At 43.7% G+C, this 25,766-nt stretch overlaps 1 protein-coding gene across 1 annotated transcript in view; it reads left to right on the top strand.

Moving 5' to 3' along the window:
• The window catches only part of ENOX1 (ecto-NOX disulfide-thiol exchanger 1), a 271,625-nt gene that overhangs the window by 170,050 nt on the left and 75,809 nt on the right, over positions 1-25,766 (top strand). Inside the window, exon 11 of the mRNA XM_006752974.2 lies at positions 8,867-9,051. Within this exon, the coding sequence (XP_006753037.1) occupies positions 8,867-9,051 (185 nt within the window). The remainder of the gene's footprint in view (positions 1-8,866; positions 9,052-25,766) is intronic.

Here is a 25,766-nt window from a genome sequence, read left to right as displayed (position 1 = left end):
GGGGGGGGGGGGGGGCTTTTCTCTTCAACTCATCTTTGTTACCACAGTATTTGGTGTTTTACTATAAAGTAAAGACTGTGGGAAAAGTCGCTAATCCTTGCAAAGGGCAATGCCTCGTACTGAGAACATACTTAACTTTGGGGCTGACCCTCATTTCACCTTTCAGGAAGTGGATGTTTTATGTGGTAGAAACCTCCAGTTCAGGAGTGTGTGGGGGGAGGTTTAGGGGGGGTTAGGGAAAGTAGGAAAAATTACTTCCTGAGGCAAGATTTCTTGAAGGAAATTAGAAGTGATCTTTTGTTAAAAGGAAAAGAAACCTCCAAGTTAAAAGGAGGAAGAACTGACGGCCTTAACATTGCCGGCAGATCATCTGAGAGGAGTAATTCCTTCAGGGGAAGGGTTGCTGTTCAAAGCTTTTCTCAATAAATAATTATTAAAAAAAAAAAAAAGCTTCTCTCTTTGGACAAGGTCTACAACTCAGGATGAAGTCTGCAGAGCAGGCCCACTGGTGGACTGCTGTTCCCAAGGAGGGGCGAGGCAGAGGCCACGGGAGGGGTCACCGTGTCAGTGTGGGTTTACCTTGGTTTAAATCTGACTTCCCTGTAAAGCAGCGGTTCTCAACCTGTGGGTCGCGACCCCTTTGGCGGTTGAACGACCCTTTCACAGGGGTCGCCTAAGACCATCCTGCATATCAGATATTTACATGACGAGTCATAACAGTAGCAACATGACAGTTATGAAGTAGCAACGAAAATAATTTTATGGTTGGGTCACAACATGAGGAACTGTATTTAAAGGGCCAGAAGGTTGAGAACCACTGCTGTAAAGAATCTTTAACACCTCAGAGGTGGAGGAAAAAGTAGTCCTGTATCTTGGAATTGGAAACAGGGATTGAAAGTGAAAAAGGAAACGAAGTCTCATCAAAAGAAAGGGCGTCCAGGCGATGCCCCTCTTGATGTGCCTGCTGCCTGGACTTGGGGCTCTTAGCGCAGCCTCCTCTCCTCAGCCTCACTGATCCTTGCCATCGGTCTGGGCACTTTCCAGGGAGATGGCTGGGCCCCTGTGGATACTCTCTGCTTGGGGGCAGCCCTCTCCTGCTTCCCCCCTGCTGACTTCGGCTGCCCAGCCCGGGCTCCTTCATGAATTAACCCTCGCTCAGCTCTGCTTTCCCGGCCTGGAGCCTCCTCTCCCAGGGCCCTACCACTGTAACACCCTGTGGGGCGAGCCCCGTCCCCCGCCCCAGGGCAGTTCTCAGAAGCTGCCCCAGGCCCATACCTGTGTTTGGGGCAGGGGCACTTCTCAGGTCAGGTGGGAGCCGCTCTGGGCCCAGAGCAGGCGCTCAGCTAAGGTTCCCAGGAGTCACTGCAGACGTGCTTCCCTGGGGTTAGGCATCCCTCACCCTGGCGCTCCAAAGGCATCCCTCACCAGCACAGCGCCCTGCAGTGACGTTCTAAAGGGCAGAGGCATCCTGCTGTTGGAAGCCTGTTTCCTTCCCCTCTTTTCCTCTGAGGACAATGGGGGTAGATTTGGGAGGTTTCAGAGGATAATGTCAATGGGAAAGTGATGAAGCGTGATGTGAATTCTCAATAGTTCAGGAGCCCAGAAGCAACCCAGTTGCTGCCTCTGTGCAGACCACACTTCATTAGGGAGAGCTGTGTGGAGGGAGGGGAGAGGGTTTTTTTCCGAGGCGCCTGCTGTTGGTTGTGCCTTCAGACTAACATTTAAGCCATTATAATAGCAGGATCTGCTTTACCTGCACTCTCCAAATTACCCTCCTTCCACTGGTCTCACGCAAGGAAGGAAGCAGACACTGCATTGTGCTTCTGTTTAGCTCTCTCCAATAATAACTAATGCGCAGACTGTAATACACACCGCAAGTAGAAAATGTTATGTCAATGCTAAGTTGTAATAATAATCATCCTGCAACAATGTAGCAGAAGGAATTTCCGTGGGCAATTTGAGGAAGATTGCTGTTTCAGTGGTGATACAGGTGTTACTGCAACACAGATCGATGTGGTTCGTGGATACCAGACGAGGCGATCTAGCAGGAGGCTGGCCCTGCGCAGGCACCTCACGATGCTTCCCAGCTCTGAGCCTGGATGCTGGGAGCACAGAGCTACCGAGGGGCGACCGAGGGACCACAGCCTCAGGAGCCAGTGCTTCACATCATCATCTGAGGGTGGGGGGGCTACACCTTCCTCAGGCACCTTCAGACCCTGGGGACAGACCTGTGTGGGCAGAGGCGTTTCTGCCACCTTTACTCTAATCAGCGGTTCTCAACCTGTGGGTTGTGGCCCTTTCACAGGGGTCGCCTAAGACCATCCGAAAACACATATAATTACATATTGTTTCTGTGATTAAGCACTATGCTTTAATTATGTTCAATTTGTAACAATGAAATTGGGGGCCACCACAACATGAGGAACTGTATTAAAGGGTCGCGGCAATGGGAAGGTTGAGAACCACTGCAACTGAAGGTGCAGGACACACAAAGGAGAACGTAGGGGAGGAGGCCGTGGGGTAGGCACTCTAGCGGCGGCGCCTCCGGAGTTCTGAGAGCAGCGTGAGTCCTGGGACACAGATCTCCACATGGAATGTAGGAACTGCTGAGGCTCTGGAGCTGAGCAGTTACTGGCTATGAGTGTGGCCCCGTCAGAGGAGAGAGACCGCGGGGCAGAAGGGTCCCCTCCCTCAGTGGTTCTGATCAGCCTCAGACAGCCAGGTGGGTGGGACCATTCCCAAATTTCTCCTGCAGTAAACGTGTGTGTTTGTCTTAAAGGGGGGCCATCCTCTGCTTTCATAGCAGAGCCTCCCTCCAACAGAACACTTCCCCGGACAGAGGCAGGAGGGCATGTCCCTCTGCAGGAGCAGGTTAGCCACGCAGAAGGGCCCTGGCTCCCTTCCCTCCGGAGCCGCTGCGTCCACCTGCCCCCAGGCCCCATGCAGAGCTTCAGAGTTTAGGCTGCGGAGTCACACCTGCTGAGTGCAAACCCTCCACCCAGTATCAGCCTGTGCAACTCGTGTCCGCAAACTCGGTCTCCTCAGCTGGAAATGGAAATGCTAATCGAGTATTTCCTGCATTATGTTTCTGTGAGGGTGCAAACGTATCACATTACCTGGCACATGAAAATATTAGCTCTTCCTGCCACTGTTACTATTACTGCTGCTGCTATCGCTGCTGTTATTTGGGGAAAATGGGGAAGGAAAACAGAGTAGTGGCTTTTTGCCCAATCTCCTCACTCCCTACGCGGTGCTCAGGGCACTGGGACAGGGCTGACATAGGACCAACTTCAGGGTGCAGAGCTTGGAGCGGGGGTCCATACAAAAAAAGTCCAGGTATGAAACCAGAAGGACAAGCCGAGCACTTAATTCCTTCAGAAGTATTTGTCCAAGTAAGCCACCCAGAACCGCAGTCCAGGACCCAGGTGACAGAGTGAGCAGCGGTTCTCAAAGTGTCCTCTGTGCACCACCACCTGGGGCTTAGAGGAATGCGAATTCTCAGGCTTCGTCCCGGACAAACCGTATTGTACGGCCCAGAGATATGTGCTTCAGCAGGCCCACCAGTGGAGTCTGATGTGCCAATAACTAGGAACACTGGGTTAGAATAACACCACTTTTTATAAGTAAGTCCCAAATCTTCAGTGGCTTAAAAAACGTATGTTTATTTCATGGGCACTGAAGACTCCAAAGCAGATAGTCTTGGTCTGTGGGCACCTGTCCTCTGGGTGGTGATTCAGAGACCCGGGTGCATGCCAGCAACGGGGAGAGAACGAGGGATTGAACAGAAGGCAAAGGTCACGCCCCTCAGGCTCCACTGGTGAAAAGTAGTCACACGTGACCCGAGGCGCTCACCTCTCAGGAGCAGCACTGCCCCTAGCAGAGGAAACAGTGCAGTCTCTGCCACAGAAGACCACCTGGGGACCCCGTGCCCTGCAGGGAGGCCTGCAGCCTGGAGTGTCTCTAAGTCACCAGGCCACCCAGGCTGGAAGGCAAGCAGATACCCTGGGGATACCTTCGAGGCCTCAGAGCCATCCAGTTACCCAGGGTTCAGGACCTACCAGCACACCCCCTACCTGGGCAGCAACGGATGAAATCCTTGGAAAAGACTTTCCTGGCACACGGGAAAGAAGCACAGTTTAGCCGCGTCCCCGGGCATTCCACCCACGTTCCAGAAGGACATCTGGCAAAGCGGAGGGAAGATGTTAAACACAGAGTTCCCCAAAGACACAAAGACAAACTGTTCTTGAGAAATCCCGATATTGTTAGAAACAATTTGTTAAAGTGTTTTATTAGTTAGTTACCCCTTGCCTGAGCATGAAAAGGATATTAACATACTATTAGCTTCTGGGACATAACCCAAAATAACTTACATTTTTCATTTAGTGCTAATTATTTTTCTGAGGCTGGCTCAGGCCGGTAAGAGAGAGATTTCAAGGCTTTCATCAGATTATTTACTTAGAGAAGTTATGCATGCCCTTATCTGTTTCCATGGAAACACCCATAAGTAATACAAGAGACAGAGGAGGAGGAAGTCACTTTGACCATAATTACTATAAAGGATAATGGTTTATGTGGCATCTAGGAAAGAGTACAGTGAGGTGACGTAATACCTTTAAAACCCCTGCTTCAGCAGTGTAATTTAATCTTTGGATCAATTTTCATACTAGTATCACTTTGGTAATTTTAGTAATCCGGTGCTAATTTTTAAAGTGTAACTTAATCTTGTTTAGCAAAGCTTTTTCAATGTTGTTATTTCATTTTTGATTCAATCAAAACATTCCAGTGGCAGTTTTTCTAAGGTCCCGGACGAGTCTACAGCGATGGCTGCCCTGGCCTTACCCTGGTGTCTGCCGCGGCTCCTCGCACCTGGCCTCTCGATCAGTGGTAGATGGTGAATGAATTGATGATAATCCAGAGGCATCACTACATTCAGCAGTGCCTTTAAAATTGCCAAAGGAAGATTTAATTATGTTCAGAAGAGTTTACATTTAAAATGTCTTATTGTATGCTTTTTTAAAATTGAAAATCAGTCATCCACATGTGGTAGCTGTTAGCTAAATATTCCATTTATTGGAACACAGTGCACTCCTTGGGGATTCTTACAAAAAGATGCATACCGTAGTTTATTTTTAATCCTTAAGCTTATTTGAATAGTGGATTTATTGTGCAGTCTCTCAAGGGTAAATTTTATCATGGAAGCTTCATTACACATTTTTCAAAACCATTTAATTTAATACAGTGTCCCAGAAAGAAAGAGAAATGAAAGAGTGGACCTTTTGAGTTCTGGAATTTTTAATACACTGAGAAATTATGTTAGTTAAAAATTATTAGAATTTTGTTTCTTTTAGCGCTCCGGTCCAAGAAACATAATCTAGCTTCCTCCCGGGTGGAGTCAATGTTGGCTGCAACATGATGCTGAATAATGTTTACAAACATGTGGCCTGGAGTTAAGTGGAGTCAATATACAATTTCTCACCCTTTAGAAGATAACCATTTTGCTGTCACATGAGTAACCACATTTTTTAAAAAATACCTTGCTTGAAATCATTTAATCAAGAATGTAAATCAGTTATATGCCCAATTATAAAAACATTGATGTAATTGGCTATGGTATTGATTTGGGGGGTGGGAATAGGGGGTTGGGTAGAGGAACAGGTGTTGGGTTTTTTATATAGACAATGATATCACATTCCTATTCCAGAAATGCGAACAACATTGTATCCTACTTGGCAGGCACAGTGGTCACTTGGCTTAGCCAAGAATAAGAACTGTCAGTAGTGCCACTTCACAGGCTTATAAGAGAACCCCTAAGATAATGGATGGTGCACTCTCCTATATGTATTATGTTCAGATAATATATTTAAATAATGTTGCTGGCTCATGCTTTATAGCTGCTCGCATTTTGCTACACAGATTTCAGCATATCGTGCAGACTATGCAATTCATTTGGAAAATGTAATTTTCATCCCTGCATACTAATCGATTTCTTCACAAACACCTGCTATCAGTTATGATAATAAAAATGCCAGTCTAAATTGAGAAAGGGCCAAATAGAGCTTCCTAAGGAAATGACTTAAGTGTCTTTGAATGCTACTAAATGTAGTAATATGCTTATGTAGTGCCAACACTTTCTTCATCATTTGCATTTTCTGTAATTCTGCCCTATTACAACATCCCTCTTTCAAATGATGCCTCATAACTATTTCCTTATGGATTGGGAAACTGAACTGTCAGGAGTTGGTGTCTCAGGGTGTGGACAAGATCTGAAGTTGGGCTGCACGGTGCCAAAACACACTAGCTCATGGTCTTGGGTGTACCCTGGCCCATTTCTGGTTTTCTAAGTCCCTAAAACCTCTAAAATCAGCTGATCCTTAGTTTCACTCCCACATATACACCAAATAAAATTTCCCCTATTCATTCCCTTCAGCTTCCAGTTCATTCCACAACCAGCACCAAACCAATCATCCTAAATCACCAGTTTCCTCATGTGCCCCCACTGCCTGAGCATCGTCGGTGCTTCTCAATTCGTCACTCCAGTAAGCCCAACTCTGCTTTCTGACTCCTGAGCCTCCGTCCTCTCTCATCAACTGACACGGTTCACCTGCCTCTTTCCGCTTCCACGCAGACTCTTCCCTGTTTGGTCAGCCTTCCCCTGCTTCCTGCCCCAAATACTCTCTCCTCTGTTCTCGTCTCTGGACTTTTGCTTGTGCAACTATAATTTGCTCCTGACCAGCTGTCCTTCCTAGTTCTTGGCTTGCATCCTTCTAAGCCACTTTGATTATTCCAGCCTGCATGCTTCCTTCTCTTCTCTGAACTCCCATTGGTGACTCCCTTGTTATATCCCTTGATACTAAGTTGCTTGTTTAGTCATTCAGCCAACGTTTATTGAGCGCTGACTCTGTGGCAGGCAGCACACTGCCCTCTCTTCCTTTGAATGTGTTAGTTTCATTCCAATGTGTCACTTTCTATTACATTTTAAGCTCCTTGAGAGAAGGGATATATTTTGTCTCCTTTTTTCTGATCCAAGATGCCCAGACCGGTCTGGGCACAGAGAAAGTATGCAGTAAATGCTTGTTGACTAATTGATCCCTAATGGCTGGTGCTAGGGAATTTTCTGGTTAATTGCATGTTCTATTTGATTAGTAATTCAGTGTTGACTGTACATAGATTATCATTTTGAAAAGCAGAATACTGTAAAACACTCAACTGTAAAACTATTTGTGACATAAATTGATGTTTGATATTTGAGGAGAGAATGCAGTGGGTGTAACAGCGCTCGGTACAGACCTCTCATCCTTGTACTGTGAGGTGCAGGTAGAGCAGTGGTTCTCAACCTTGGCTGCACATTAGAATCACCTGGGAATCTTTTTAAAATCCTGATTTCTGGGCCTCATCCTCTGGAAATTCTGTTTCTTCGTTATGGGGTGAGGCCACAATGTTAATAAGAAACAGGATTTCCGGAGGATGAGGCCCAAGTGATTCTAATGTGCAGCCAAGGTTGAGAACCACTGAGGTAGAGCCTCTGGGAGGCTGCCCCCGGCCTGGCTCTCTGATTGGGCTTGGGGTGGTGGTGGTGGTGAGCAAGGACTGAGAACCAGATGTGCAGTAGGTCCACCCTATGCCCCCACAAACCAGAACTTACTTCTAGGAAGAAGTTACTGATAACAAGCTGTTACATTTTTCTCCCACTTTTCTCTTGCTTCCAAGAGTAGAGAATGAATTTTCTGTGGGAGGGAAAAAAGAGTATGGAAAACTGGTGGGAGGGGGAAAGGGGAGAGTCCAAGACTGGTTTTGAACAATCTGATAAGAATCGAACACAGCTGGACGGCAGAGCAGCGCAGTGACTCAAAGCGAAGACGGAGCCAGCAGCCTGGGCGTGAACGCTGTGCTGCTCGCTTTGAGGGACTGGACAAGTTCTCTGACTCCTCCGTGCCTCGTTTTTCTCATCTGCAAAAAGTGGGGTAACAGAGGCACCGGCATCATAGGCTTGGGGAGGGATAGTTGTAAAAGTGAGTCAGTCCATGGGAAGCTCGTGGGCCAGTGTCCAATATATGGTGAGTGCTCAGCAAGCAATGACATTCATATGGGAGAGACCACGAAGCAATTCGATGCAATGTGGGGGAGGGTTCCCCATCCTTAATTTTCTCTTTGTTCATTCATTCTCCGCTTTTATTCAGTCTCTGTTGTTTCCGAAGGCTTGATGTATGGACTGTCTCGGTTTCTCAGTTGATGGAGATGTGACTGAGGCCTGGATCTACAAACAGAGAACTTGAGGGTTCAGGGAGGAGTAGGCGCATACCCACTCGGCCTTGTGGAGAAAAAGCGGTTTAAACTGTTGGTAAAACCGATGGAACGAGGTTACCACTCTGATAGGAGTTAGAACAATTTGCCCCAGCAGCAGAGGAGGCGGACGGTGCGCATATCAATCCGCCCTCCCCGGGGCTGCTGCTGCGCCTCACCCTGTGCAGCCACCAAGGGTGAGAAAGAAGGCGGCGCTGGAGGAGCTGGGCAGCCCGGCAGAGGGGAGAGGACACAGTGTGTGGATGGGGCTGTTGCCTGGGAGGCACATACTAACTTTCGAGAGGGTGCCGAGGATATGGGGAGAGGTCATGAGACAGAACGTTGGAAGAAATTAAATCTGTGCCCACAGTAAACATTCATATGTAAGACAAGACAAATATAATAGATGAAAATTGCAAAAGAAATGATGCTCACTCACGGCAGGGAGCCCTGGAACAAGGCGTTTTGGTTTTACTCTGAGCTGGTACCACCTGTTCAGAATTTAGGCGAGAGTCCCTTTCCCATAGCAGGCCCTGTCAGTCTAAGCAGGAAGGTGACTCACCTGAACTCATTGTCTGCCCCCCAGCCCTGGCGGCTCAGGCCTACGCCCTGAAAGAGGAGAATGACAGCCTCCGCTGGCAGCTGGATGCCTACAGGAATGAAGTGGAGTTGCTGAAGCAAGAAAAAGAACAGCTTTTCCGAACAGAAGACAACCTCACCAAGGACCAGCAGCTCCAGTTCCTGCAGCAGACCATGCAAGGCATGCAGCAGGTACCGGCCCAGGCGTATTGTTGTGGTTGTTTTGTCTTGCTTTTTACGAAAGGGATGTGTGTAGTCTTTGGACGTGAAATGAGAGCCATTTGCAGGGCAGGTGAAAAAGAAGAAATGACAACTGAAAAGCTAAGTTGCTAGGACAGGAAAGTGTGATGACTGTGTGTGGGAGGGTAGAACCTGGCGAAAACCCCAGATAAAGAAATTACGTTGAGAAAGGCACCCTCCAGGTAGGAAACACAGGAAGAAAATCTAGGTGATGGAAAGGATTGCAAATGAAATTGATCTGTGCAGCAAACAGGCAAAAATCCTGATTGTGACACAGGTGCTTTGTAATCTCAGAACGTTTCAATCAAAAGCATGCTGATTTACAGAAGCATGGGGAGTTTGTTTCTTTTCAAGGTCAATGGAAACATAAGCTATATTGTTTCCACTTCTTCTGGATCATACCTGGGATCTAGTCAGGTTCCACGAGCACCCTAAGTATATAGTTGAGACATGTTGTTGATGGGATGGATGAAGCACTAGAATTTGGGGGAACTGGCAACTCACAAATAAGTCAATCTGTGTGCTTTTGTCAATGAACTCCAGATACCTTGCATACTCAAGTTAAATGTGTATTTCCAGCAATTACCAGAAGGAGGCAGATGCTGTGGGCTTCTGAAGAAGGGAATGGAACACAGACTGTGGGAAACGAGGGATTGTAGAGAGAGGAAAGCTGAGCCCTGGCAGTGGGGGAACCAAATCAAAGATTCACAGCTGGATTTATACCTGAAAACATCAATTGATATCTGATACACTTAGGGTGTTTGGACCTTTGAGTTATCATAGAATAATATAATACAAATTATCATCATACATAGGTAATTTTTTTTTACCCCTCTGAATGTGTAAATTTAACCACGCTTTCCTGACAAAAAGAAAGAAAAAGAGATCGTTTTTATTTAAACAATGGGAGATTTAAGTAGGATAATGGGAAATTAAATCCCATATAATAAAAGGCTAATATGTAAATTGACCGAACGGCGGAATGACCGGTCGCTATGATGTGCACTGACCACCAGGGGGCAGACACTCAACACAGGAGCTGCCCCCTACTGGTCAGTGCACTCCCACTAGGGAGCACCACTCAGCCAGAAGCTGGGCTTGGCTGGCGAGGCAAATTGACCGAATGGTGTAATGACTGGTTGCCATGATGCTCAATGCAGGAGCTGCCCCCTGGTGGTCAGCGCGCTCCAACAGGGGGAGTACCTCTCTGCCAGATGCCAGCCTTGAGTACAGCAGAGGGGGCAGGAGCCTCTCCAGCCTCCATGGCAGCGCTAAGGACCCCCTGGGGATATCCGGCTGCCCTGAGGGGTCCTGGAGTGCGAGATGGTGCAGGCCAGACTGAGCCCCCCCCCCCCCCCCCCAGGTCACGAATGTCATGTACCAGGCCTCTAGTGTATATATAATGAATGATATTTTTTAAATCCCTCCATCCATATTGACTGCTGTCTAAGATCTGGAGCATGATTTGCCTACAAAACTATCTTAATGATTAGAGGTAGCTGCTGCAGAAACATTCACCAAGCAGGGAAAAGAAAATTGAGGAAAAGGGACATGAAAAGAAATGCGGATTAATATAAACATGTTAATGACCAAGTCACAGAAATTATGTCTTAAACATTTACTGCCATTTTAAAGCAATGTTTGAGTCTTGGCTTTGAGTCTGACTGGTTGATGTTCACAGTGTGTGTTAGACACATCAGTGAGACTCAGAGGTAAGAATTCGCCAGGAAAATGTCCTGACAATTGTTGCTCAGGTCCCTGTGCTTGGAAATCGGTGTGACAGCTGCTGTGTGAATCTCCTAGCATTGTCCCGAGGCCCCAGCACTGAGTGTGTATTGGCTCCCTTGCCAAGAGAAGAGTCCGCTAATTTCCCAAAAGACCACAAGCCACTCTGCCACACCTCCCACAACCGGCCCTCTTTTCTTCCAGGAAAGATTATCCTAGTTGCTTTAAAAGTTGATAAAACCTTTAAAGTGGTTGAAGATTCAAATCTAAGAAAGTCAGAGGAGATGAGGATGTGCTCATCAGTCAGGGGGGAAAAAGTAGGTTCGGGGGAGGTGTGTGTGTGGCAGCCAAGGGCCTGGTCCACACAGGAGCAGTGTTATAAACCACCACCCAACCACAGCCCCTTTCAGGGGAATTCGGTTGCTGCAGCTTCTCATGCATTTGCAGAATCTCCTTAGTAGGAAAATTATTTTCGTCTAGTTCTTTTGTTTGTTTTGGGGGGTTTTGTTTTGGTTTGGTTTAAACAACAGAAATTCACTACCTCACAGTTCTGGAAGCTAGAAGTACAAGATCAAAATGTCAGCAGGGTTGGCTCCTCTGAGGTCTGTGGGGATGAACCTGTCCCATGGCTCTCCCCTGGCTCCTGGTAGTTTGCTGGGAATCCTTGTGCTTCCTTGGCTTGTAAACACATCACCTTGTTTTTTGCCTTTTTCTTCTTCACGGGTATGTGTGTCTGTGTCCAAATTTTCACTTTTTATAAGGACATAATTTATGTAGGATTAAGGGGCAAATTTCACTGTAACCTCAGCTTAACTAATGGCATCTGTGATGACTCTTTTCAAGTAAGGTTACATTCTAAGGTACATGGAGCTAGAACTTCACCATATAAATTTTGGTGGGGGAATATACAGTTCAATCAGTAGCAATCACATAGTACATATGTAACCGAGACCAAGGTTTGGCTACCTGCTGCCACAAAAGCCAAACTTCTGAGACAGGTGCTTGTGAAAGAGGGAAAAGGTTTGTTCAGGTGCTGGAGATCAGGAAGATGAGGGAGTCTTGTCGTAAAAGACATCTTCACATCTCAGTGCAGGCAGAGGTTTTTATACAGAGGAAGAAGGAACGCAGAACAAAGAGATTAAAGGGAGAGGGTTGAAAGGGTGTCAGACCAGCAGAGTCCATTCCAATAAGGACCTTGAAACTGGTCACATGAGGGTCTGCTGTGGGTCAGCCTGGTTTTCATTACCCTGATTTTCATTATCCTGGTTTTATGTCATCTTGGTTTTATGGTTGAAGATCAGCAATTCTCCTAGAACTAGGATGCCTGAAGGTTGGAGTCTGTATCTTCTGAAGTTAGTTCCTAGGATACTTATACAAATATGTTGTTTATCTATAAGCTACATATTAGTCAGAGTCAGCATTTACAGAAACAACATCAAACGAATATTGGGGTGGGTTACAGATAGTCAGAATATATTTGGAATGGAGGAATGAGTGGACGAAGACACAGAAGCACGAACTAGCATGGCGCCTGTCAGGAGTTCTGGTCCATTTGGGATTCTTGGGTCATAAATAGCAAGGCAGACAGTGGTGAGAGCTGACATCCTGGAGGATTGACTGTGTAGCGCCTCCTTAGCACATGGGAAGCACTAACCCAGTGACAGTAAATGTGAGTTTAATTTTTACTGGTTGTTAGGTAGATGCATTGCAATCTCTGTGGCAACCCATCTTTAATATCGTTTTAAAATGTACCGTATATGCTTGTTAAGATTTATATCTCTACCTTCACATCACTTTGGATAAATTATCACAACTTGCTAAATTGAAACCCACAGCAAATAACTCTCCTTACTCTAAAACCTACTCTCAACCTGTCTGCTGTCTACTTTTTAAACTAGGAAATCATGATGTCACGGGAAAGTCAACAGGTAGAGAAGGGGTTGGCCTCCCATATGTCGTTGATTTAGCAATCCATGTATGGGCAATTATTTCTGTTATAAACAAATGGGGGGAAAAAAGAGTCTCAACAGCCTTAGAACTAGCATACAAGTTTTAGAATTAACTTCAAGTTTAGCCAAAAAGTTTCTAACCTTTCTTCTTTTAATTCATTAAGTATATGTTCACTAGCATCACAGCATATCTCTTATGTTCATGAAGAAAACATTATGGGCAAGGTCCCTAAAAATGAAAAGTCCTTGGGTGATTTTGTCAGGTTGTTTCTCACTCTACCCCTACATTACATGTGAGTCATAATTTAATATTATTAGAGGTTTCAATAATAGCTTACAACCATGGTAACACAGTAGCCTTTTCCTGATCTTAAGCTAGCAATGAAGGTAACCTGTTTTTGCCACAGAGATAGTGAGGTTGTTGGCTTTCATTCTTATTTTTTTAGGTATATATTGAAAAATAATGCATATTTTATTTTTTTAAAGATTTTTATTGATTTCAGAGAGGAAGAGAGAGAGAGAGAGATAGAAACATCAACGATGAGAGAGAATCACTGATTGTCTGCCTCCTGCATGCCCTGTACTGGGGACCAAGCCAGCAACCTGGGCATGTCCCCTTGACCAGAATCGAACCCGGGACCCTTCAGTCCACAGGCCGACGCTCTGTCCACTGAGCCAAACCAGCTAGGGCAAAAATGCATATTTTAAATGCTTATTTATCTTCAGATTTCCACACTGAATTGTTTTCTTTGGTTTATTGAGGTAAAAAATACATACAATAAAATACTCTTTTTAGGGCTACAGTTCTATCAATGTTGACAAATTCATACACTCATACACTTATGTAACCACCACTACCCCAGTCAATGTATAAAACAGTTCCATCATCACCAAAAAGTGTTCTTATGCTCCTTTTTAGTTACCCTCACTCCCAGCAACCACTGATTTGTTTTCTATCCTTGTAGTTTTCCCTTTTACAGAATGTCATGTAAGTGGAATCATACAGTATGCAATATTTTGAGTCTAGCGTCTTTCACTTAGCATAATGAAGTTGAGATCCATCCATGTTGCTGTATCAGTTCATTCCGTTTTACGCTGAATAGTTTTCCATTGTAAGGAAGAACCATAATTTGTTTACCTAGTCATTAGTTAAAGGACATTTGGGTGATTTCCTGTTTGGAACAAATATGAATAAATCTGCTGTAAACATTCACTTACAAACTTTTTGTTTGGACATATTTTTCATTTCACTTGGGTAAATACCCAGGAATAAGATTGCTGGGTCATATGGTAAGGGTGTTTAACTTTTTAAGAAACTGATTAAATGTTTTGCAAAATGTCTTGGACCATTATGCATTCCCATGGGACTACATGAGGATTCTAGATGTTCTGTGTCCCCATCAGTCAGCACTTGATATGGTTAGCTTCTTTTGGTTTGTCTTTTTTTTTTTTTTTTTGCCACTACAGTAAGTATACAGTGGTATCTCATTATGGTTTTAACCACACCTAAATTTAAACAATATTTGTATTTTTATTCTTGAGGATAGGTCAATATGTCTTTTTTAAATAACTTAAAAAAATCAGAATTCTTTTTGAAGCCATGTATAAATCATATTGAAAGGACTGATAAATATTCATAAAATAACAGGATACAATTATAAGCTGATGATCATAAAACTATGTATGACTAATGATGATTATGTCAGAAGACTTTCCCATGAATACTTTACGTTGATACTTTTACATAGTATTAACAGATGCTGCCTAAAGACTAGCTGTCTGAGGCCAGTAAATCATTGACTCACATAGAGCAGAAGCTTGACACTAATAAAGACCAGGCAAGTCAGCTCTCTGGATAACTTTCAATAAGGGAAGATCAGAAAAATTGGGGAAAGAAGATTATTATGATCAACACCATTTTAGAAACTAAAGTATAAAGTAACCCTGGCTAGTTTTGCCAAATTGGGCAAGAAATGGTCTTTGAGATATTATTAATAAATAAATGAACGTGTGTTGAAATGAGAACATCAGTGAGTGCATCTGACCACTTACATTAAGCGTCTCTTCTAAAATCTCCATTATGCTATTCAGTTGCTTAGTAAGTATTTAGAAATAGTACATAGTTTGCAGTCAGTTGCTCTCTGAAATTCATACGTGATGAAATCTGATTTGTCCATGTCAAAATCAGGATAATTACTATGGCAGCAGGACTGATGGTGATGAAGGGGACTGTGCTGATGAACGTGACTCTCTGACCATGGTGACTGAGGTGACAATAATGGCTATAGTGGTTAAGGTGCCCATGGAGAAGGTGGCTGTGGCAGGGTGGTGGTGTTTCTGATATTAGAAAATTTGGGGACAGGTAAAAATGAGCATATCCAAGAAAATTTTGGAGATTTATTTTTATTTCTGAAAAAAACCCAAAAAACAAAAACAGCTTGTCCCTTAAAAATTGTGAAAATCCTCCAAAGCCCAGCCCCACTGCTCCCAGTGGAAACCAAAAGGTGGTGCTACATTGGGTGAGGTGCTGAGGGCAAAGAACCAGACCAAAGTGATCAGAGTTTGCAATAGGCATCTCTCTGTTTTCTTGATAATTTTACACTTTTGTTTTCTGTTTCCTTCCTGAAATGTTTGCTGGTCCGAAAATGAACTACTAGGCTGATGCTCTGTGCCCATTTTTCTTTCTCTCATATTATCTGTTTAAACTTTATCTTTTATCCTTTCTATTTAAGTTTCTATTTGATAATCACATTTTATTTGCAAATATTATTTTTGTTCTTTGACTATTATCTCTTCGTGTATTATTATCTTTATTTTTTGGTTTCATTATCTTCTCAAATCTTTTTGAGAATACTAAGCAGAATTTTAAAAAATTCTCTTTGTTCCTGAATCATTTCTGTATATTCCAGGGCTGGTTGTTTGGTTTTTATATCTTGGTCTGTCTCTCTCATGCCACAGGTTTTTTCTCATAGAAGGGGACCTGGTCGTCTGTTTTTACTGGGGAGTGAAAGGCATGGCTGGCTCCCTGTCACCTCTGCTGAGCCCAGTTGTCTGTCTCTCCACGTGCTCCACGTGGTCTCTCTCCCGTGAATGAGGACTGATTGGCAGGCTTCCGCTGCAGGAGAGCTGGCAATCCCACAAAAGCCAGAACTGCCCTACACTAGGAACTCCCTAGAACTCCCTTCCCACTCCCTTTGCTGCCTAAAGTTTATTCATTGACAGGCATTTTAATAGAGTCTCTGGAGGAAGGAAAACAAAATGTAAACACCCATGGGATGCGTCTGATATTCTAAACAAAAACCCTTCTAGGAGCTTTTAACTGTAATGCAGCCCTGGAATGAATTCTTGGTTGGCATGTGGGACAGGGAGTGGCAGGGGAGGTGTATTACAGGTTATTCTGGCTGTTCAGAAGCAGACAGGGAGAGGAGGAACAGTAAGCATGCTTTCCAAATGTCTAAGAGAAAGGAGTGTGGGGACTAAAGATAGCTGCTGCCTGGGGGTGAGGAGGCAGACACACAGATTAGACGAGTTGGAGGGAGGAGGAAAGGAAGACAGTCCAGAAAAGGTGACATGAAGAGGCTGCAATATCCTATATAATAAAGAGGTAATATGCAAATTGACCATCACACCCTCACAAGATGGCTGACCCGTGTGGTCACAAGATGGTTGCCCCCATGTGGCCACAAGATGACCACCACAAGAGGGGGAGAGGGCAGGGGAGGGCAGTTGGGGGCTACCAGGCCGTCGGGGGGGGCATTTGGGAGGGGACCAAGCCTACAGGGGAGGGCAGTTAGGGGCAACTGGGCTGGCAGGGGAGGGCAGTTGGGGGCAACTAGGCCAGCAGGGGAGCAGTTAGGCATCGATCAAGCTGGCAGGGGAGTGGTTAGGGTGTGATCAGGCTGCCAGGCAGAAGCAGTTAGGGGCAAGCAGGCAGGTGAGTGGTTGGGAGCCAGCAGCCCTGAATTGTGAGAGGGCTGTCCAACTGCCCCAGATGCAGTTGGACATCCCCTGAGGGGTCCCAGATTGGAGAGGGTGCAGGCTGGGCTGAGGGACATGCCCTTCCCCCAGTGCATGAATTTCATGCACTGGGCCTCTAGTATAATAATAATAATAATAATAATAGTGACATGGTTAACTATTTTCCATTCTGTTTTGATGTTTTGACCTAGAAGAAAAGAAGGCAGGGGATAAAACAACAAAACAATACTGACAGTACCAAGGCAGGTAAGCCTAAGTGCAGCAGGGTGTGCAAAGAGGAGAAGAGCAGAAAGAGTGAAGGAGGGGTGAGGACATGCAGAGGTCAGGGAAAGGCAGGGGAAGAGCAGTTCTTCCTCTAGAGTTTTTTGTTTGTTTTAAGGAAAATGACACAAATATGGAAGGATAAGAAGAGAAAAAAATTTTCCAAAAGATTAGACTCAACATTTTTACAATGATAAATTAATTTTCAGATCTTTTGCAAAATATTTAGATAAATGAACTAGATGTGTAATGTGAAAAACGAAAGATTGATTAGCTTGGAATCCGTGGGATGTATTATGAGGATCTGCCCTCTAAGTAGGACTCTTCCCTCAGGAAGCTCAGAATTGTTCAGTTGGAAGAGAATAGCACATCCATGATTATCTGGTTGATTACTCACTGGGGAAGAAGCATATAACAGCATTATCATAATATTGTTAATATATGAATCATACATCAGTGCAGAAAATAATTCAGTATCGCTGGACAGGGCAGGAGAATCACATTATTGCCATGTAGAGAAAGGGGCTTTCTTTTAGATTTTCCTATGTAAGTAGGAAAACATTTGTTTTAAAAAGTTCAAAAGTTCAAAAATATGTGTGACTATAAATATCATGAACATACAAAAAATCTGGAGTAACACAAGCTACAACTGCAGTAACAGACCCTATGTTTGTTTTAATGACCCAGATGAAGTTTCTTTTTATTGTTTTATTTATTTGTTGTTGTTAATCCTCACCTGGGTTTATTTTCCCATTGATTTTTAGGGAGAGTGGACAGAGAGAAACATCAGTGTGAGAGAAACACATCAGTTGGTTGCCTCCTGCAGTAGCCCTGATCAGGGTCCGGGCCGTGGAGCAGCCTGCAACCTAGGTACTATCCTTAACCAGAATTGAACCCGGGACCCGTTGGTCTGCAGGCCGATATTCTATCCACTGAGCCAAACCAGCTGGGGCTGAAGTTTCTTTTTAAATCGAAAACAACCCACAAGACATTTCCCACATTCGTATTAGAAGTTCTTTGACATTTTAGTATAATCAGAATAGTCATTAAATGCACATCTGTCAGATGATGTGGCTTTAAAAAGGTTAATGTCTGGACATCAGGGTTCATAGTAGCTGCCAAATTTGGGATCCACTGTGGACTTCTTTTCCTTTCAACTGAACTACCCTAGAGTTTGTTGTTTCATTTCCTACCCATTCTTCAGCCAAGCACCTTGGGATGTTGCCTTAGAATAGCAGCACACAAGATGGTGACGATAATCCTCATTTATAATTCAGCAGCACTATTCATCAGGCGGCTGAAGCCATTTGCAGAGTTCCTGCTGGCAGCCGGTGCATTTCTGAAATCTGCAGATTGCATTCTCTGGCACATCTGAAGAAAGCGTATATCCCACTGCAGTGTGAGACTATCGAAGGCACGGTTGGTGCATTTGGAACCAGAAATAGAAACCAATTCTTTAATTCCGGGCCCAGGGCTTTACATTACAAAAAGTCTACCTGTTTGAAATGATCGCACTTGACATCTGCTAAGGGGTTTGGAGTTTAAAGCACATTCCCATTTGACTCTGTCCAAGATACAAAGGTAAAAGTACTAGGAAGGGAGCCTCTCTAAGTGTCTTAGCAGTTTCACAAAGAAGGGGCCACTGGGCGTCTGGCTGTTTTCGTTGAACAGAGATCACGCGATAAGGAACGAGATAAGCTGCCTTCATGCCACCCAAGGGGTGCCAGGCTTTTGCACAAGGAAATGAAAACAGTGCATCAGTGGAAGGAAAAGGTGTTTTCTGTACAACTTTCTGAGAGTCAGCTGTCTGGACCTCGGGTCCTTCCTCTGGAGAATGGGTCCTGCCAACCTCAGACCAAACTTGTTGCAATTAAGTGAGGTTATGTATGTGAACGCATTTTGAAAAGCGGTTGTACAAATGCACATGGTGATTGGCACATTGCAGCCCCCGGTGCTCCCCCTGTTACCCCGTAATTTTCTGCAGCTTACGCTGGTACTCTGGACACGGTGCTCAGAACGCTGTTATCACGAGAGCAGGAGAGACAGGCCGCTCTATCCTTCCTGTGCTTGTCAGTTGCTGGAAATATTATTGACAAAAGCCATTGCCTGTTTTCTGATTCCATGCCATAGCCCCTAACTTGGTCTTTACATCAGTGGAGTGAGAGCTAGCAAAAAGAAAGCAACATATATGTGGCTTTTACTTATTAATTTGGACTGTAGAAATAAAACTCTTCACTTCTGGGAATGAAAGGAGAAGCCCTAATAAAACTTAATTACGGGAGTCTTCATCTCATTATTTGTTATCCTGCACTGCCATTGATTAATTTGATCGTTAAATCCCTCCTCATTAGTAATTGTCCCTTCTAAAAATAATGAGGCTAGCAGAGAATCTATGTAGGAGCCAGGGGGAGAACTAAAGGCATTGCCCTGCACACATTAAAACCTCAGGCTTCTACCTTTTGCTGTTCGTCCCTGAAGTCTGCAGCGTCTCCCATAGACTTGCAGCCATTCCCAGGACAAAGGAGCTCTGCTGTTCCCAACACATCAGCTACGGTGGTTGGATGACCTTTGCGTGACCCTCCTCTCCACCCCCTCTTTTGGAAATTGCCTCCTGCCTTGTAGGCCATATCACACCACGAGTGCCAGATTGATAGTGAAATGGTCTTTTCTTAAATGCTATAAATCAAAACAGGCTTTTGCTGCAGACACATACTGGCCTTTTACTCTGTCTGACCACTGTTGTGTCTCCCTCCAGCCACGGACACTAAAATGAATCCTTGTGGCCTGGCCTTGACTTCATTCGGTATAGTCTGCCAGTGCAAAGCCGCGACCTCATCCACAATGCAGCCCTGACCACGGGCGTACACACCGCCACCTGTATACAGCAGGTGCCACGCTCACAGCCAGACTGATGTAATTATCCATCTCTCACAGTGGGCTGCAGTTGGGAGGGATTCGTGCTGCAGGGCTTTCTCCATGCAGCTGGTTAGGGGAGGAAGCATGAGGATTAGAAAGACCAGCCAATTTTCTTCTCATCAGAAATGAAGGCTGTGAAGAGAAAGCAGGGAGGTTTGTGGTGGGGGTGAGAGAATACAACGTGGAAACAATCTGAAAGGAGAAGAACGAGTCGGAGAAAAAAGCCCTCCTTATCTGAGTAAGAGAATAAACAGAGAGGAAGAGAAACATAGGTGGGAGTTGCAGTTTTTCTGGACCTAGGTTTGTCATTTTAATTTTTGTTTTATTTTCCTTTTTATAAAAGAATGTATACCAATGCAGAAAACTTGGATACATAAAAGAAGCATATAAAAGGAAACAAATCATTCCCAGTGTCACTACCCAGGTAAAACTATTGTTAACATTTACATGTATCCTTTCGCTCTTTTTCTCTAGGTTCACAGGCACATTTAGGGGTAATCATTTTCAAATATTGACCAGGGGAATAGCCAAGCTTAGTCACTTAAAGTTTCTGGAACTGTACCCATAGTGTGGAATGGGGAATTCAGTTCCAAGATATTGTTAGATGGTTAGTTAAAGACTATGGTTTCTCCCCTGTTAACAAAGCATGCTGAAGAGTCGTCAAGGGAAACCTAAAGAAAGTTAGTGCCCAATCTGGTCCTCACTTTACAGACCACCCATCTCACTCTGCGGATCATTGCAAAGCCCCTGCCTCAGGGAGTCCTTTTCTGGATGCTACTTCCTCAGTTTGGCTAGTACCTCTCCATGTTTTTGTGGTTTCTGTTTCATCTCTGTGTGTCTCTGTGCCTCTCTCTCCTTCTCCTTCCTCCTCCTACCTCTCTCTCTCTCTCTCTCTCTCACACACACACACACACACACACACACACACACATACACACACCCACCACTGAGTAAATAGCCACAAGAGCTATTTACTGGAAGCGCTGGAGACTATAGAAAAGGAGACAATATACTTGAACTCTGATTGTAGGTTTCCAAGGAAGGGGTGTTGCAAGTAATGCTTTTAAATGCAGGAAGAGCAGAGTGACTTTTCAAAGCTTTATTATCTCTTTTTCTTCTTCCTTTTGTTCTCTTAATTTATTCTGCGGTGTCTTTGTGCATATACATTCCATTTTTTATGTCTTCTACCACCAGCACTAATTTAATCGATTTAAGCCAGGTATTACCCAGGCATTACAGTCAGAGTGGTTTCAGTGGCAAGACGGGGGGGTGGGGGGGTGGAGGGGGCATCTCTCACCCACAGTATCAGAGATGCAGCCTCTCGCCCATGATATACCTCCTGTCCTGGGTGAGTCATTCCCGTCATGTAGCAGAGTGGTACTCTGCAGGTCTGTCCCTCAGTGATTCTCTGTGCGCCTTCTCTTCTCCTGGGTTTATGTTTCTTCCCTCGTGGTTTGTATTTCTTATCTCCAGTGCTGCTCAGTTTATTTCAGGAAGATTTGGATAGCGATCTAGCTGTAAAGTCCATAAAAAAGCTGGCATGCCGAGTTTCTCTTTACAAACATAACCTCCCCCTCCCCGCTGCAGGAATCCTCCTACTTATCATTTGGGGGAAAGGGAAAAACAGGAGTTCCTAACGTAATTTCTCCACCCTACACCTGATAACATGAACTCAGACTGATCTCAGAGACTCGCCAGGTCACTGCAGGAGCACTCCCAGGCCTGGCCCTCCCCTCCTGGGTCCTTAGGACTCCACTGATTACACTGGGCCTTCCAGCCAGCTTCTCTGCCCAGCTGGTGACCAACTTGCTTGATTTTAAACCCACAATTTCTGGCCATTACTCATGTGAAACCCATGCCTTGCTTTGGCTACATGGTGCACTCACAGCAAGAAAGCGTGATAGAATGCAATAATGAGGAGTCTGCTTTAGATATAAAATTTGGACTGGACCTGATAACAATTTTATCACTATTGTTACAGCATGCGGACTGCAATATACAGGCTGTTAAAACCAGGAGGGCCATGAATGGGCCCTAACACTTATTTCCTAGTTTTAATCAAATAGTGAGGTTAAGTCTCTGAGCTAAGCCCCTCACCCTTCCAGCCTCATCTCGCTGCCCAGAGCTCCCGATTCCTGGCCCTCAAGTTCATACTCTGCTTGCGTTCTGAGAATCTTTTCCTTTTACATTCATTTGTATCTGTCTCCTTTCCTCTGAAAACACGAGTTGAGACACAGTGGCTATGATTTCCCCCTGACATGTTAAATAAGTGTTAGTTTTTTTTCTTCTGATGTTGAACTTGAAACTGATTCTGACATCTAAGACCAGTCTTTTGTGGTTCATTTAGTACTTCATATCCAACAGCTATCTGAATAAAGGAATGAAGAAAAGAACAAATTGTTGAGTTACTATACACATTTTATTCTAAGACTGAAAGTCTAAACTGACTTCCCTAATTCTTAATCTTCACTGCTTTCCCTATTTAGGCCCAAGTAAATAATTACCTCATCTCACTGAGAGTAACTAGCTTTCTGGCAGACTGTGTAGAAGTTTAAGGATTGATGAGGTCATTCTATTTGTAAAGGTCACAAATGCTCTCTGCTGGTATTAAAGATCCCAGAGAGTATTAGTCGCCGACCTTATTCAGAGCAACCCCCGAGGCCCCAGGACTCCAAAGAATGACTGCACCGTCGGGAATTAAGCTGTGGTGTTTTCAATTTTGTAGACTATGTGTACGTGCAGTCAACAGTGTTTCTCTTCAGAACATCTTTCTACTATCCAGATGCTTTATGAGCCTTAATGATGTTTTCATTTGCACCACGCTTGTCAACGAACCAAGGTGTAGAAGGGTGGGTGAGGAGTCTCCAAACCAGACAGTACAGTGCTTACAACTTCTTTCTAATTGGTTTTCCTGATGTTGAAAGTGAGGATAGGCTACAAATTGAGACATTAAGGGCAATGGGGAACATGCCAATCACACTCCAGTGCAAGGACCTTGAAGATGTCAGGGAACGAGGACACTTTTCTAAGCTGTTCTGCTGTTCCCTTCCACTGGCTGTTGCTGCCAATGTCTGTAGTCGATGAAGCATTTCCATACAACTCAACCTCCATAAGCTTGGTGAGTAGAACATGTATAGAAAACTGCACTTATCAAATATACCTAAAACATTTACAGAGAGTAATCCCATGCTAGACCTGAAAGCAAGTCTCAATCATTTTGAAGGAGTGTTCTCATATTTTCTGATCACAAAAGAAATTTTAGAAATCAGTGAAAGAAATGATAAGTAAAATAATCCTATATATTTGGACATTTAAATGTACATCTGAACCCACAGGTCCAAAGAGAAACAGAATTGTAATTTTAAAATATTTAGGAGTAATTGATAATAAAAATACAATATATCAAAATTTGTGAGATTCAACTAAAACAGAACTTAGAGGAAAAATTTAAAAATTTAAATGTTTGCTTTAAGAGGAGGAAAATTAGAGTAAACATCCAACTCTTATTAAAAGAGAATAAACACAACGAAGGAAGAACAAATAAAGATAAGAATAGAAATTACTAAAATAGCAAACAGCCATACAGTAGAGAAGATCAACACAGCCAGGTTTTATTTGAAAAGACTAATAAAATTGAAAATCTTTGTCAACATTGGTCACAAAAAAGAGGATGTAATAAAAAATATTGAAAATGAGGCCTAGCCGTGTGGCTCAGTGGTTGAACATCAACCTATGAACCAGGCAGTCACGGTTCAATTCCAGGTCAGGGCACAGGCCCAGGCTGTGGGCGTGATTCCTAGTAGGGGGCATGCAGGAGGCAGCTGATCAGTGATTCTCTCTCATTATCGATGTTTCTATCTCTCTCTCCCTCTCCCTTCCTCTCTAAAATCAATTAAAATGGAAAAAAGAAATAAAAAATGAAAGGGAGGTATAACTACAGATGTGACAGATTAAAGAGATGTGAGAATATCAGGAATAGCTCTATGACAAGCTTTTAAACTTAGGTGATATAGACACATGATATCCTATATAGAAAAAAATACCTTATCAAAATTAAATCAGGAAGAAATGGAAAGCCTCAATGATCTCATTTAAAAATAAAATTAGTACCTTAAAATTTTTCATCAAAGTAAGGCTTAAAGTCATTCAGAGAATAGAAAAGAAGGAAACATGTCCCAACTCATTCATAAGGTTAGTATACTCGATACCAAAATAGGACAAGGGCAGTAAAAAAGGGGGGGAGGGAGGTGATTACAAGTCACTCTCGCTTATGAATATAGATTTAAAATTCTTTTTTAAAAAGCTATTTTATTCTGGTAGTGTGTAAACCACAAATTGGATTTATTCCAATAATGCAAGGTTGGTTCAACATTACAAATGTCTATTAATAAAATGTATTCCATTACAACATGTTAAAGCAGATTAGTACAACCATTTTAACTGGCTACAGAATATCCATTCATGATTTAAAACAACCAAAAGAAAATGAGGTTTGAATCAACTTGCAATACAAGAGAACTTACCCTGTTAAAGACTATCCATAGTGAGCTCAGTGACAAAACAATTGATTTTTTCTAACCCTCCCAGAGTAATCCTGATATAATCCTTTTAATCCCAATACAATTACTTGGACTAGAGTGTAACTGCTTTATATCACTTGCTTTGTATAGTAATTTACATTTTCAAATTGTCATCTGAAAACAAAAAATTAAAAAGATTGCTGTTCAAAGTCTATTAGCAGGCCCTAAAATTGTGGTTTCCCTAGTCTTTCCTTTTGAAAAATTAAAAGCCAACACTAACCTTGGAATTATTCCCTATTGAACTAGCTACATGTCACAGATGATGATCTCATCTGTGCCATCATCCTTAGGAGCTGGCCTTTCGGCTGAATTCAGCAAAACCTGTGACTGAAATTTTCATTAAAAGGACATGGGTAGACTTGCACATGTAATTTAAAACGCATGCAATTGCTGATCACGAGTGGGGGGATTGCTGAGGTTGGAGGAACACTTCATCACAGGGTAAATGGATATGGCCATTAAGCATAAAGCTACAGCTCTAACGGCTCTAATTTTTATAGCTTGGGAGCCTTTCTTTTTTCTTTTTTTTTCTTTTGCTGTTATCATTCATGGCCATCCTGACACCATTTATTGTAAAGGACCTGGGTAATTCAGCTCCCTTCTTTAATGCCTTCCATATTTAATGTTTCTGAAGCAGAGAAGATTAGGCTGGTTTAAAAATGGTAATTTTCTGTCTGCACTTTTGAGATCGGTGCAGGCTGGTGGTACTGTATTTTATTTTACCAAATAGATCTCAGCCCCAGATATTAAGACCATCTGCAGTGGCACTATTTGTAGAGGTTTTCTTTCGTTGCTGCTGCTGCTGCTATTGTTTTTTTCTTAAAGACAATCGGCAGTTCAGAGACAGGGCAAAACTGAGATAGGCTAGAGCAGTGGTTCTCAACCTTCCTGATGCCGCGCCCCTTTAATACATTTCCTCATGTTGTGGTGACCCCCAACCATAAAATTATTTTCGTTGCTACTTCATAACTATGATTTTGCTACTGTTATGAATCATAATGTAAATATCTGATATGCAGGATGTATTTTCATTGTTACAAATTGAACATAATTAAAGCATAGTGATTAATCACAAAACAATATGTAATTATATATGTGTTTTCCGATGGCCTTAGATGACCCCTGTGAAAGGGTCATTCGACCCCCAAGTTGAGAACCACTGGGCTAGAGGCTACGTAGCTGCCACAGGGAACACCTGCCTGCAGAGGAGTGAAGCCATTCAGGGAAGCCAGTTTTACTTGCCGCAGCCCTCACCGCT

This window comes from Myotis davidii, unplaced genomic scaffold (genome assembly GCF_000327345.1).
Source record: "Myotis davidii unplaced genomic scaffold, ASM32734v1 scaffold70, whole genome shotgun sequence".
Classification (NCBI taxonomy): Eukaryota; Metazoa; Chordata; class Mammalia; order Chiroptera; family Vespertilionidae; genus Myotis; species Myotis davidii.
This window is presented reverse-complemented; position numbering and strand designations above follow the sequence as displayed.